Source organism: Oncorhynchus tshawytscha, linkage group LG17 (assembly GCF_018296145.1).
Source record: "Oncorhynchus tshawytscha isolate Ot180627B linkage group LG17, Otsh_v2.0, whole genome shotgun sequence".
NCBI lineage: Eukaryota > Metazoa > Chordata > Actinopteri > Salmoniformes > Salmonidae > Oncorhynchus > Oncorhynchus tshawytscha.
The window spans coordinates 7867809-7882259 of record NC_056445.1 but is presented as its reverse complement, the minus strand read 5'-3'; the positions used below and the strand labels follow the sequence as shown (position 1 = coordinate 7882259).

Here is a 14451-nt window from a genome sequence, read left to right as displayed (position 1 = left end):
CCCAAAAAAATGCTAATATTGGTATCGTTGACTTGCATTGGAGTTGTGCCACAAATATAAAAAGTTGGCATTTGGTAACGGTGACGGATGAACAAAACCAAAGCATGGATCGCTGTCATACCATGTCCATAGACTGCTTACAGGGTAAGGAAACTAATATGTAACTGTAGGAGTTTGACTACTGGAAACCCTTCTCTCGACTTTGACACATGCTATTCCACAGAGATGGACATCGACCAAATGTCGCTTCTGTTTGTCTCTTCGACTTCCTCTCATTCGATGTCCCAGATCTCCCACTATATTCAGTAGTGCTTGTCATTTGGAAGACTGGTATATTACATCTAGTGATTGCGAGAAATAGGATGCAGCCTAAGTGCTGGATGAAATGACGAATGCCATTTGTGTTTCCTCTGGTCTCAGATCTACATGAATGCTGCGTGGCATGGCTGGGCCATCCCCATGCTCCTCTTCTTGGCCATCCTGAGGCTCTCCTTGAATTACCTCATTGCTAAGTGAGACATGCATACACACACACACACACACACATTGATGTTACATTGTCATGTATTGATGACGCTGAGTGATGAACTACACTGAACCAGAGTATGTGAGTGGAGCTCGAGCAGAGCATTCCCAAAGACTGGAGCGTCGGACTTCTCATCCACTCCAATTTTGTTCCGGTAGCACTCACTTCGCGAGCTCGGGGCATGCCTGGCCCAGCATGCATCTGTAGTCATAAACTTTTCATTAACTGATAAAACACACAGGTGCTAAATCAAGGTGACTTATAAAGCTGAGGACCAAGAGAAGGGAGTGCAGTGATGTAGTGTCCACAACTAAGGTGGATATATAACGAAGTGTGTCGTTGTAGCAAAGTATTTATAACAAATCTAAATCTCTTAGACGTTTCGTACGTGTTTTGTTCTATTATCTATACAGTATTCCTGGCATATTCCCACGTTCAAGGAGCTTTCTGTTTTGATTGGGTTATTTAGCCTAAAAACCTTTTTTAGAATTTTTTTTTTTTTAAACAACTCCATCTCTGCACAGCCTGAAAAGATTCGCCAAAAGGGTGTTTATCATCCCCAGTGGCTCTGCAAGTGAGGGGATATTCTCTGCTCCTGGCCGCCTCTCCATGTACCATCACATAAGCCTGAAGCCCCAGACTGGCCAAACTCTGATTTCTAAAAATGTATTATAAAAATGAATTTTTGTTGTTGTTTTAAATTGAATTTAATACTTAGTATATCACAATTTATAGACTGTAATGATGTAATGCAACGGAATGCTGAGTGCTTTATGTCCCTACCAGCCTATTGTGTAGCACTCGCAAATGCTTCACAATGTATTTCTTTGTATTCTATAGCCTTGAAATAATACAGCCCTAAATAATTATTTTTCCTTCCTTAGGCTCCCTGTCTGGCTCCTGGCCTATTTAGAGTGTTTATATACTGTTTAATGTGACATGTAGCCCATTTTGAAATGGTTTGCTTCTTCCATTCACCTTTTTCATGTTTAAACAAATACTTTTCATTCAAATGGTTTGGTTTCTTAAATACCAATTGGTCCAGGTAGTCACAACAATAGATGGGTGTTGGTTAAATTGTGATTTTTAATGAATGGAGCTTATTTGGAGTTTTTTTTTAGCTGAGCTGTAGGAAAGGACATGGAACGGTGTGAATGCTAACACGCAACAATTTCAAAGATTTTACAGAGTTACAGTTCTTCTCAGGAAATCAGTCAATTTAAATCAATTAAGCCCTAATCTATGGATTTCACATGACTGGAAATGCAGATATGCCTCTGTTGGTCAGAGATACCTTTTTTTTTTTTTAAGAAAAGTAGGGGCGTGGATCAGAAAACCAGTCAGTATCTGGTGTGACCACCATTTGCCTCATTGTGGGTGACACAGCTCTGTCGCATAGAGTTGATCAGACTGACGATTGTGCAATGTTGTCCCACTCCTCTTCAATGGCTGTGCGAAGTTGCTTTATATTGTTGGGAAATTAGACACTCTACCGGATACGTCGATCCAGAGCATCCCAAACGTGCTCAATGGGTAATATGTAAAATGCAATTATGTCCATTGTCCGTAGCTTATACCATAACCCTACCGCCACCATGGCGCACTCAGTTCAATGTTGACATCAGCAAACCGCTTGTCAACAAGCCGCAATACACGCTGTCTGCCCGGTACAGTTGAAACCGAGATTGATCCGTGAAGAGCACACTTCTCCAGCGTGCCAGTGGCCATTGAAGGTGAGAATTTGCCCACTTGGTTACGACACCCAGGTCAAGAACCTGGTGAGGACGACGAGCATACAGATGAGCTTCCTTGAGAAGGTTTCTGACAGTTTGTGCAGAAAGTTTAAGGTGCAAACCCAGTTTCATCAGCTATTCGGTTGGCTGGTCTCAGACGATTCCGCAGGTGATGTGGAGGTTTTGGACTGGTGTGGTTACGGTTGGTCTGCGGTTTTGAGGCCAGTTAGACGTACTACCAAATTCTCAAACAACATTTGAGGCGGCTTATGGTAGAGGAATTCATTTAATCTTATCTGGCAACAGGTTGGACATTCCCGCAGTCAGCTTGCCAATTGCACACTCGCTCTAAACTTGAGACATCTGTGGCATTGTGTTGTGTGACAAAACTGCATGATTTTAGTGGCCTTTTATTGCCCCCAGCACAAGTTGCACCTGTGTAATGATCACTCTGTTTAATCCGCTTCTTGATATGCCGACCTGTCAGGTACACTAATCGGTCAAAAGTTTTAGAACACCTACTCATTCAAAGTTTATTTTTTATTTTTAGTGAGGACATCAAAACTATGAAATAACCCATATGGAATCATGTAGTAACCCAAAAAAGTGTTAAACAAATCCAAATATATTTTATATTTGAGATTCTTCAAATAACCGCCACTTGCCTTGACAGCTTTGCACACTCTTGGCATGCTCTCAACAAGCTTCTCCTGGAAAGCTTTTCCAACTTTCTTGAAGGAGTTCCCACATATGCTGAGCACTTGTTGGCTGTTTTTCCTCCACTCTGCAGTCCAACTCCTTCCAAACCATCTCATTTTGGTTGAGGTCTGGGGATTGTGGAGGCTAGGTTATCTGATGCAGCACTCCATCACTCTCATTCTTGGTCAAATAGCCCTTTACACAGCCTGGAGGTGTGTTGGGTCATTGTCCGGTTGAAAAGAAAAATTGATAGTCCCACAAAGCCCAAACCAGATGGGATGGCGTATCACTGCAGAATGCTGTATTAGCCATGCTGGTTAAGTGTGATTGACTCAAATGCATTAAGAAATTCCACAAATTAACTTTTAACAAGGTACACCTGTTAATTGAAATGCATTCCAGGTGACTACTTCATGAAGCTGGTTGAGAGAATGCCAAGAGTATGCAAAGCCGTCATCAAGGCAAAGGGTGGCTATTTGAAGAATCTCAAATATAAAATGTATTTTGATTTAACACTTTTTGGTTACTACATGAATCCATATGTGTTATTTCATAGTTTAGATGTCTTCACTATTATTCTACAATGTAGAAAATAGTAAAATAAAGAGAAACCCTTGAATGAGTAGGTGTTCTAAAACTTTTGACCGGTTGTGTAGATTGATTATCTTGGCAAAAGAGAAATGTTCACTAACAGGGACATAAAGAAGTAAGTGTGTGTGTGTGCACATATTTCAGCTCATGAAACAAGGGACCAATACTTTTACATGTTGTTCATATTTACCAAGTTTTGATCAATAAATTCATACTCTACTCTTACATGTAATTACACTCTACCTACCTATTTAATGTGGTGTAGCTAATTTTCTCAGAATCTTTTTAGAGCAGGGATGGGCCACTTTGATAGGGGTGGGGGCTTCCAAAAATCTAAACTCATCATGGGGGACCACAGAGGCTCGCGGGTCTGCGTGCAGACCCACACATGCAGTCAGAACCGTCCCTAGTCTTTTTAGAGACCATAAGCAAAACTTTGTTCCCTGCCACTTTGTGAAACAAAACATTTTAATGACTTACAAATCAAACGGTACTAAAAGTGTAGATAGCTGGCCGCTAGACTAATTTACCAATCTAAAAAATATTAGCTGACACGGGCAAATTACGTGACAGTCAGTGACTGACACAAGAGAAACTGCTTATGCACAACCAAAATGTGTGTGTTCTTTTATTTGAACTCTCAACAGTAAGATCGTTTGAAATTGATCCGCAGGTGCGGGCTGCCAGTTGCCCGTCCTGCTTTTAGAGTTGTTTGTTGTTGTTGACATTTTTACATCTTCCCTTTTCAGAGGTTGGAGGATTCAGTGGAGCATTGTGCCGGACATTACGGATCCTATAGTAAGACGCCTCCCATTTCACATGACTTCCTCTTAGCTTCCTGATCCCACAGGAAGTGGCCTGTCGTATTTCCTGCCTATGGCATGAGCTGATTTGTTTGTGTTTGTTTCGTGCAGGAACCGTCAAAGGATGATTTGACTGTGTCTGAAAAGTTCCAGTTAGTGCTTGATGTTGCACAAAAAGCCCAGGTACAGTAGTAGCCAGCACCGACACACACAAGCACGCATAAATATGCACGTCATCACACAAATACACACACACACCACATTAAGACTTTGTGTTTTGGGGAAGTCATTTTTCGGGGCTTTTTTTCACAGAACCTTTTTGGTAAGATGGCGGATGTTTTGGAGAAAATAAAAAAGTAAGTAAGAAATGGCTGTTTCACTGTCTTACCATTCTATGCTCTGTCCCTCTGATGTTGGTCTGAATAGTTAATCCAAACGGTTTCTCTCTCGCCCTCGCTCTGTCGTGTGTGTGTGTGCAGCCTATTCATGTGGGTGCAGCCTGAGATCACTCAGAAGCTCTACATCAGCCTGTGGGTTACCTTTCTCTCCTCCTGCATACTGCCCTATAAACTCGTGGGCTTCATGATTGGTGAGTACAAGCACACATAAACATACACACACACACACACACAGACACGCTGCTGCAGCCACACACACACACACTGAGTGAAATGCTATAGTTACGTAACATTCAATATAAAAACACCTGTTCTCTTCATTGCTGCTCAGGGGCATTGTGTCTCTTGGCACACTGAGATTCATTGTTTGTTCCTCTCTAAAGCAATTAGTCTTCTCCTGTGTGTTCCCTGTTGGTGCCTGTTTAGTTTACAGCAGACACACGGTTTATGAAATGCATAAAACATGTAAACAATAAAGTATACCAACACATTAATTTTTTTTTTTTGCAATCCATTGTGCTTAGCAACATTACTGTCAACTTTTTTCATTTTTTTTAATCTGAAGAGAATTGGCTTTTTAAAGTCTCTTCTTTTTCTCTCAGGGCTGTATGCAGGGATCAAGTTCTTCATCATAGACTTCTTGTTTAAGAGCTGTCCCAAGCTGAGGGACAAATATGACACCCCTCACATTGACTGGAACAACCTACCAACTGATCCACAGTTGAAGGAGAGGACCAACGCTACAATGTCTCGACGGGTGAGGACACGCACTTATGAGTGCATACACAGACGCACATGTACATATCCACACACGCACGCGACATATCCAGCATACAATAACACACACACACACTGTCATCTGACATAACTTACTCTGGGCACGCACAAATAACTCTCCCCATAGAGAAAGGAACCAATTGTTTATCCAACCCAAACTTCCCGAACACTAGCCCTTATCCAAATGCTAAATAACTAAACCATAACCACATTACAAAAGTATCTACTACAACTCAAGCATAGATTTTTGATAGAAAAATAACCATGATGAGCCTTGAACCACTTAAAAAAAAAAAAATGAGCCCTTTAAACAAACCTAATTTACCTCGACACTGCCACCTGAATGTCATGCTCTGTCATATGCGCGTGTGTGTGTGTGTGTGTGTGTGTCTGTATGTGACCGTGTGTTGAGGGTTTGCGATGTCTTATCTTGGTCTGTTTCCTCAGCCAGTTGGCAGTAATGTTAGTGGTGCTTTAGTGACGTTGTGTTTTGTTTCTCTCTCTCAGCTGTCTGGGTCTGAGAAGGTAGGGACTCTGGTGTGCCTCTGTCCCCTTACGTTACGTAGTGCCTGTGTGTGCCACCAGCTAAAACATGTATAAGTGTGTGGTTCACGACAAAACCTCCCAGCATTAACTGAGTGTTTGAATAAATGGATCAAAAATGTCAAAGTAAATATCCACTTTTAGTGGGCCATAATGGCATAATGTTGAACCCTTTACTTGAACCAATTCTGAATTGATTTGTGACATTTGTTTTAATCCATTTTCCCAGACATACTCTGTAGTAACCAGGTTGTTCAGTGTGCTGCCACAAACCCAAAGCACCACTGTTAAAAGCAACTTCAATGTGACTAGAGTAGTAATACACTATAGTCCGGTTTACAGTAGCACCTCTTTTTTTTCCCACATAGTTTACCTCTCGAACACACAATTGTTATTCCTTCATATCGATGGTAAGATGGTAAGATGGTAAGGTAAAACTTTCTAGTGATTCCAATTTAGTAGAACAATCACTCGATTTTAAAATCATTTGCCAGGTAACCCCTGGAAAAACAGAGCTAACTAGTGTGTCTGAATTCCACAACTATGTAGCTAAGACTTATTCTACTGCTATTCTAAGACTTATTCTACTTCTATGTAACGTTACAAATAATCCCATCTATCTACTGTATAGTTAGGGGCCGGCCTGCCTGCCTGCCTGCAGCATGAGGGCGTATATTGTACTGTAGCTGTAAACGGCATGGCCATTTATCTGCAGAGCTCCCTACTCTCACTCCCAGCATTACATACACTAACTAATCCACTACTATACCATACTGTCTGTACTGTACACTGACTTCTGATTCCACCCCCCTCTGCCTGACGTGTGCACTCGCTCACCCCCCTTCAGGGATTTACCCTTCACTAAAAGCATTGGATTGGTGGGTGTAAGTATGCATAGGCAAAAAACAGGTGGGCAATGTTCCACCATAAGCTATACATTGAGGGGTAGTGAACCAGTGCACACTTCAGGGCAGAAGTGTAGAGGATACCCTTGGAATAGACAATTCAATCAATTAAGTTTACATAGCAATGTCCTTAGAAATGAAACTAACAAAGATGACTGATTTACCTACATGTACTGTAAGTGTACTGTGTCGATATGATTGTGTCTGGGGTGGGGGGACTGCTCTGCGCTTTGCACGAGAACCTCACCCTGAGGCTGATGTTAGATAAGACACAAGTTGTTTGCAAGGCTATGTTATGAGGAGCACATACTCCTACTGTGTACAGATGAATGGCCTCCATCTTATGTTTCCTCTCTCTCTCTCTCTCTCTCTCTCTCTCTCTGTGAGAGGCAGTCTCCCAGTTTAGTCTCCGAGAGAATCCGTAGTGGAAGATGGCTACAGTAGTGCTCTGTAGTAAAATTATTCCTCTTCTTCCTCCTCCTCCTCCTTCCCCACCCGCTCCCCAACTCCTTCTCCTCATCTTCCTCCCTCTCCGTGTGTCCACACTCCTCCTCCCACACCCCCTCCCCTCTAGATTCAGCCTGTGGTGGCTAGAGGTAGCCTAGCAACCGTCCCGTGCGGTGTAAACCTGGATGCTGACAGCGCCAGGATTCATAGCACCAAGAAGGGAGCCTTTCATGAGATCTTCAACGTCTCAGAGAATGAGCGCCCTCTACCAGGTCAGAGGACTTACTGCACCTAAAATAGAGTTTTTATTTTCTTTTTCTTCCATTTAACTTTTTTGTTTGTTGTTAAAATACATTTGTCGAGCCGCTTGTGGAAGTAAATCAATATAAACCGTTTCTGTTTGTGTGTCTACAGTGTGTGAGAATGGGTGGAGGTGCTGCCTCATCAACAGAGACCGGAAGATGCCAACGGACTACATACGAAACGGCATGCTCTATGTTACAGAGAAGTAAGTAGACCTACCTCATCACGTACGGATTCTCTATCAGACTAAACTGGTAGACAGCCTCTCATAACAGGAGCTTTTCACCTCTAGTGGTCTGCTCATCCTTTTAGGCGTGCCATCTTTACTCTCTGATGTGGCTGTGTACAATAAATCAAATCAAATCAAATTTTATTTGTCACATACACATGGTTAGCAGATGTTAATGCGAGTGTAGCGAAATGCTTGTGCTTCTAGTTCCGACAATGCAGTAATAACGAACAAGTAATCTAACAATTCCAAAAAAACTACTGTCTTATACACAGTGTAAGGGGATGAAGAATATGTACATAAGGATATATGAATGAGTGATGGTACAGAGCAGCATAGGCAAGATACAGTAGATGATATCGAGTACAGTATATACATATGAGATGAGTATGTAAACCAAGTGGCATAGTTAGTGGCTAGTGATACATGTATTACATAAGGATGCAGTCGATGATATAGAGTACAGTATCTACGTATGCATATGAGATGAATAATGTAGGGTAAGTAACATTATATAAGGTAGCATTGTTTAAAGTGGCTAGTGATATATTTACATCATTTCCCATCAATTCCCATGATTAAAGTGGCTGGAGTAGAGTCAGTGTCATTGACAGTGTGTTGGCAGTAGCCACTCAATGTTAGTGGTGGCTGTTTAACAGTCTGATGGCCTTGAGATAGAAGCTGTTTTTCAGTCTCTCGGTCCCAGCTTTGATGCACCTGTACTGACCTCGCCTTCTGGATGACAGCAGGGTGAACAGGCAGTGGCTCGGGTGGTTGATGTCCTTGATGATCTTTATGGCCTTCCTGTAGCATCGGGTGGTGTAGGTGTCCTGGAGGGCAGGTAGTTTGCCCCCGGTGATGCGTTGTGCAGACCTCACTACCCTCTGGAGAGCCTTACAGTTGAGGGCGGTGCAGTTGCCATACCAGGCGGTGATACAGCCCGCCAGGATGCTCTCGATTGTGCATCTGTAGAAGTTTGTGAGTGCTTTTGGTGACAAGCCGAATTTCTTCAGCCTCCTGAGGTTGAAGAGGCGCTGCTGCGCCTTCCTCACGATGCTGTCTGTGTGAGTGGACCAATTCAGTTTGTCTGTGATGTGTATGCCGAGGAACTTAAAACTTGCTACCCTCTCCACTACTGTTCCATCGATGTGGATGGGGGTGTTCCCTCTGCTGTTTCCTGAAGTCCACAATCATCTCCTTAGTTTTGTTGACGTTGAGTGTGAGGTTATTTTCCTGACACCACACTGCGAGGGCCCTCACCTCCTCCCTGTAGGCCGTCTCGTCGTTGTTGGTAATCAAGCCTACCACTGTAGTGTCGTCCGCAAACTTGATTGAGTTGGAGGCGTGCGTGGCCACGCAGTCGTGGGTGAACAGGGAGTACAGGAGAGGGCTCAGAACGCACCCTTGTGGGGCCCCAGTGTTGAGGATCAGCGGGGAGGAGATGTTGTTGCCTACCCTCACCACCTGGGGGCGGCCCGTCAGGAAGTCCAGTACCCAGTTGCACAGGGCGGGGTCGAGACCCAGGGTCTCGAGCTTGATGACGAGCTTGGAGGGTACTATGGTGTTGAATGCCGAGCTGTAGTCGATGAACAGCATTCTCACATAGGTATTCCTCTTGTCCAGATGGGTTTGTGCAGTGTGGTTGAGATTGCATCGTCTGTGGACCTATTTGGGCGGTAAGCAAATTGGAGTGGGTCAAGGGTGTCAGGTAGGGTGGAGGTGATATGGTCCTTGACAAGTCTCTCAAAGCACTTCATGATGACGGATGTGAGTGCTACGGGGCGGTAGTCGTTTAGCTCAGTTACCTTAGCTTTCTTGGGAACAGGAACAATGGTGGCCCTCTTGAAGCATGTGGGAACAGCAGACTGGTATAGGGATTGGTTGAATATGTCCGTAAACACACCGGCCAGCTGGTCTGCGCATGCTCTGAGGGCGCGGCTGGGGATGCCGTCTGGGCCTGCAGCCTTGCGAGGGTTAACATGTTTAAATGTCTTACTCACTTCGGCTGCAGTGAAGGAGAGACCGCATGTTTTCGTTGCAGGCCGTGTCAGTGGCACTGTATTGTCCTCAAAGCGGGCAAAAAGTTATTTAGTCTGCCTGGGAGCAAGACATCCTGGTCCGTGATGGGGCTGGGTTTCTTCCTGTAGTCCGTGATTGACTGTAGACCCTGCCACATGCCTCTTGTGTCTGAGCCGTTGAATTGAGATTCTACTTTGTCTCTGTACTGGCGCTTAGCTTGTTTGATAGCCTTGCGGAGGGAATAGCTGCACTGTTTGTATTCAGTCATGTTACCAGACACCTTGCCCTGATTAAAAGCAGTGTTTCGCGCCTTCAGTTCCACACGAATGCTGCCATCAATCCACGGTTTCTGGTTAGGGAATGTTTTAATCGTTGCTATGGGAACGACATCTTCAACGCACGTTCTAATGAACTCGCACACCGAATCAGCGTATTCGTCAATACGTATAATATACCACGAAATGTTGCCATTATGCTGCAGATTCTCAGCGCTAGATCCAAGAGTGGATGATTTGTGCGGACTCTCCTCTCCATCTTTGGTTCTCTCCTCCTCCTCCTCTCTCACCATCTGTCTCTTTGTGTCTCAGTTATCTGTGCTTCGAGAGCTCCAGTTCCAAATCGGCCTCCTCCAAGAAGAATAAGGTCATTAAGCTGGCGGACATCACAGATATCCAGAAGGTGTCGATCTACACACTCAACTAATTCAATGTTTTTGTCATAGCCTTTCTGTGATGTCACATCCTGATGTGCATCTTCCAGCAACTGATAGATTCCTTTTGAAATGAATGGATCATAATTGTATTTATCTGATCCCTTCTCTGGTCTCTGTTCCCAGTACAAAGTGCTGTCTGTCTTACCTGGGTCAGGAATGGGAATCTCCATAGCCACTCCCTCCACACAGAAGGTATGGAAATAAAGACTCATTTGACTTTTTTATTATCCTTCACATATTTCTGAGTAAATGAAATATGATTTGTGGATTTCTGTCTCCTCAGCCTCTGGTGTTTGGTGCCATGATCCATCGAGACGAGGCCTTCGAGGCGATCTTCACCCAGTACATGAAGATCACAACCACCTCCAGACAACCCTTGGGCAGCCCTGAGCTGTAGCCCTGCTATCCCCATGGAAAGAGGCCTGGGCAGGGGTCGGGGCTGGGCCACCTACCCCTGAACCCTCCCTGGCTAGAGAAAAGACAATTGGGGGAAGTGATGGGACACACCTCTTCTCCTCCCTCTCTTATTTACAGTGACTGGACAGTCTTCTTCTATGACTGAGAGGTGTCTGGTGTGCGCGCTCGCCCCTCTGTCTGGTGTGCGCGCTCGCCCCTCTGTCTGGTGTGTGCGCTCGCCCCTCTGTCTGGTGTGTGCGCTCGCCCCTCTGTCTGGTGTGTGTGCGCTCGCCCCTCTGTCTGGTGTGTGTGTGGAGGTGGGACTTATAGTCCAATAGGGATGGTGAACACATTCCAACACTGTAGGAAGAAGGATGGGGGGGGGTCATTATTTTTAACACAGACTTCTCATCATAGGGGAAGGAGCTGGCTCTCCTGCCTGCCTGCCAGCTTTCATTTGCTTCAGAGAGATGTGTGTGTGAGCTGCCAAGACATCGTGCGTCTCTGCTCACCTGTCTTCTCTCTTTCTCGTGAAGTCTTGAGTCAGTGTTGCTGTTACTGCTGGTCTTGCACGGAACCGTACGGTAGCTAGATGTTTGTGTAGAAAACAAAACGCTGTGAACATCGAGCTAGCATCGGAAACAACGTTCAACGCGACAAGAAGCCTTTTCCATCCGTTTACATCGTTGCTGTAGATTTTCCTTGGGGACACTCGCGCACATTTCAGCAACAAACCGTCTGCTTTCAGCTGTCTGTTTGCATATGACGTGTATATGTGTGTTGTACGTTCAACACTCACGACTGAACCGTACTGTGGGTCACGCACAGCGGTGGGGACCTTGGCGATGATGTTCGTTGTGAAACGTTTTCAAATGCCTTTCTTTTGAATTCCGCTTATTTTTCTAATAACCAACTTAGTTAAAGGCAGGTCTTGGATCTGTGGATTGTGTTCTAAAACTAAAGCACACGTCATAGCAGACCTAAACCCTGAATAATGTGTCGAAACTGAAGGTACGTAGTTTAAATGTAACATTGCTGGTTCAGTGAACTACACTTGTGTGCTGAGTAACCCCGAGGCCTAAAAGATGAGTTAATGCCTTGGCTTTAGCCTAGTAGACTAACACATCCTTAAGGTGCGTACTGTAGGTCACACAAACATACTAATGATTTTTGCAGTGTCTCAAGGCCCAGTACCTGTTACTTCAGTATTTAGTGACATGTTACGGTATAGTAATACTATGGTAGTTAACGGTAATACCACTAATACCAATCTGTAGTATTAAACACTGGAGTGTTCAGATGTGTACAATGTGCTGTCCTGTTCAGGAGTAAATTTGAACTTGGTTAACTTGACTAGTAACTAGTTAATTCGTCCGGGAGTTTGTCAGTATTTCAATGCAAGTCGAGGCAGTCAACTGGCTTGGTTCCGTAGTATTCATTCACAGCAGGATGAAGAAGTAGTTTGAACGGAATATTTCAATGTCACTTTATCATTGTCACCGGTGTGGGTTTAAAAGCTGGTCTTTTATTTCTCAGATAGGTTTGATATGTAGAATTGTCATGAATGCCAAACCCAGTGGATGTGGGACACCTTTCTGTGTTTTGTAAAATGGCTGGAAGAGTTATTGTGGACATCTGGGCATATTTCTGGTCTATCGTTTGCTTCGAATCAGAGCGTAGATTAAACTATGCTCTCAGATCCTTTTTTTTTTTGCCTCTCAGCACAACAAGCTAGTCCCCTAAAAAGCATTCATCTTCCCACACTGTTAACAAGCCCGTATGAACTGTGTCAGTTATTGTCTTATGACTGGGTGTGAAATGTCATTTCTCTAGGTTGTCTAAGGAACTCATGCTGTCAGCGTGTTGATTTGAATGGTTGTCTGACTTTACATTACTGTAGTCTTAATGCTTACCTGGAACTTAGTCGAGTAGTAACCACGAACTTTGAAATCAGGGTCTGTCCTAAAAGAAGCACACAGAATGTATTGTGTTACTGCTGTAAAACTCTTATTTTCTGTCGTTGCCAAAACGTTATTATTCTTCTTCTCTTTACTGCTGCTTTTCCTGCTGCCATGTTCTGCCAACACCTACATGTTTACTGAAGGTTAAAAGACACAATTCATTTCTTGGTTTTTTTCTTTTTGTGGAATGCCGGTTTGAGCTCCTTGCCACAGGTGGAGTCATGAAGACTGGACAGATATCTTCCTCTTGCGTTTTTGAGTTAGTGTGTCAACTGTCTGCTTTTTAAAAAAATCTGCTCAGACTGGTCTCAGGACAACCTCTGCTGCTCAGCGTCATCCCAACGGCAAACGTAACCCTGATCCCTGATCTGTTTTATAATACTTTAATAGCTAAAGCTAAAGTTTAGCTGTTCTGTTGAGATTGTTGTCATTAGCATATACTGTGTACATGTACTGAGTAGCATGGTGATGACAGTCCAAGGAGTTGGATCATGCAGCTAGTGACAGACCTGGGACCAGGCTAACAGTAGGTAGACGGTGACAGCCGAGAACATTCTAGACAGATTATATTCACGCTGCAACAAAGAAATGTCAGTGATCGTTCATAGGGTAGTGCTGTGCGGTACATGGTACAATCATGATAATCTTTTAGCTGTTTTTGGATCACTCACAGGCCTTCCTTACAGGCAGCAGAGGTCATCATGGTGACTCGGAGAGCTCCTGTTCACTGGTTTCTATTGGTCTCCTTCTGTGCGTCTCATTGTGTTAACCAAGTATTAGTTAAATGTAAACATTAGTCAATTACTTCATGATATTCCCGTACAGTATATCACTGCGAAGTTCAATATACTGCAATCATCTGACAGTTGTGGGTAATTATGTCATCTGTGTGTCCGAGGACTAAAATGACGAAAGAGGAATTTATATACAATAACGTAATCCTTTGCGTTTTTAAAGAAGACAATGTCTATTGTAAAATATGTGATGTACATTTTTTTATTTAAATAAAATGAAGTATTTCCCATTCTCTGTATTGTAATCCTTTGTACTACACCTATCGATACTTATAAGAGTAATGTTAGTCATTCCAAATGAGCATGGAGGTACTTGTTGATTGAGGTCCAGAGACTGCAATTCCCACATTCGGCCACTTGATGTCACTACAGGACAGATGGATGGAGACCTGATAATGACCCTTACAGAAACTAGAGGGCAGGTGTTTCAAAGGTTGTGAAATCATGTAAAAAAGAACTCCCACGGTATAGGTCACACTAACGATAGTGTTTCTCAACGCATTTTTGCATTACCAGCTAAGTATATTGTAAAGACCTGTTCTGCATTTTGTTTTGTGTAATAATGTGGTGGAAGGGAATATGACTGCATTCACACAGTGTTTCCTCTTTGTACTT

General features: G+C 43.6%; 1 protein-coding gene across 5 annotated transcripts in view; it reads left to right on the top strand.

Annotated features, from left to right (window-relative positions):
* The window catches only part of LOC112216778 (GRAM domain-containing protein 4-like), a 66102-nt gene extending 52036 nt beyond the window's left edge, over window positions 1-14066 (top strand). For 4 of the 5 annotated variants that reach the window (XM_042300057.1, XM_042300055.1, XM_042300058.1 and 1 more), the window contains 12 exons: window positions 421-512; window positions 4299-4347; window positions 4464-4535; window positions 4665-4708; window positions 4832-4941; window positions 5353-5507; window positions 6035-6052; window positions 7550-7694; window positions 7837-7930; window positions 10561-10651; window positions 10809-10877; window positions 10969-14066. In XM_042300057.1, coding sequence (XP_042155991.1) covers window positions 421-512; window positions 4299-4347; window positions 4464-4535; window positions 4665-4708; window positions 4832-4941; window positions 5353-5507; window positions 6035-6052; window positions 7550-7694; window positions 7837-7930; window positions 10561-10651; window positions 10809-10877; window positions 10969-11082 — 1053 coding nt within the window. In that variant the 3' untranslated portion in view covers window positions 11083-14066. The remainder of the gene's footprint in view (window positions 1-420; window positions 513-4298; window positions 4348-4463; window positions 4536-4664; window positions 4709-4831; window positions 4942-5352; window positions 5508-6034; window positions 6053-7549; window positions 7695-7836; window positions 7931-10560; window positions 10652-10808; window positions 10878-10968) is intronic. The other variant, XM_042300056.1, reaches the window with a different exon arrangement.
* Window positions 14067-14451: the final 385 nt, after the last annotated feature.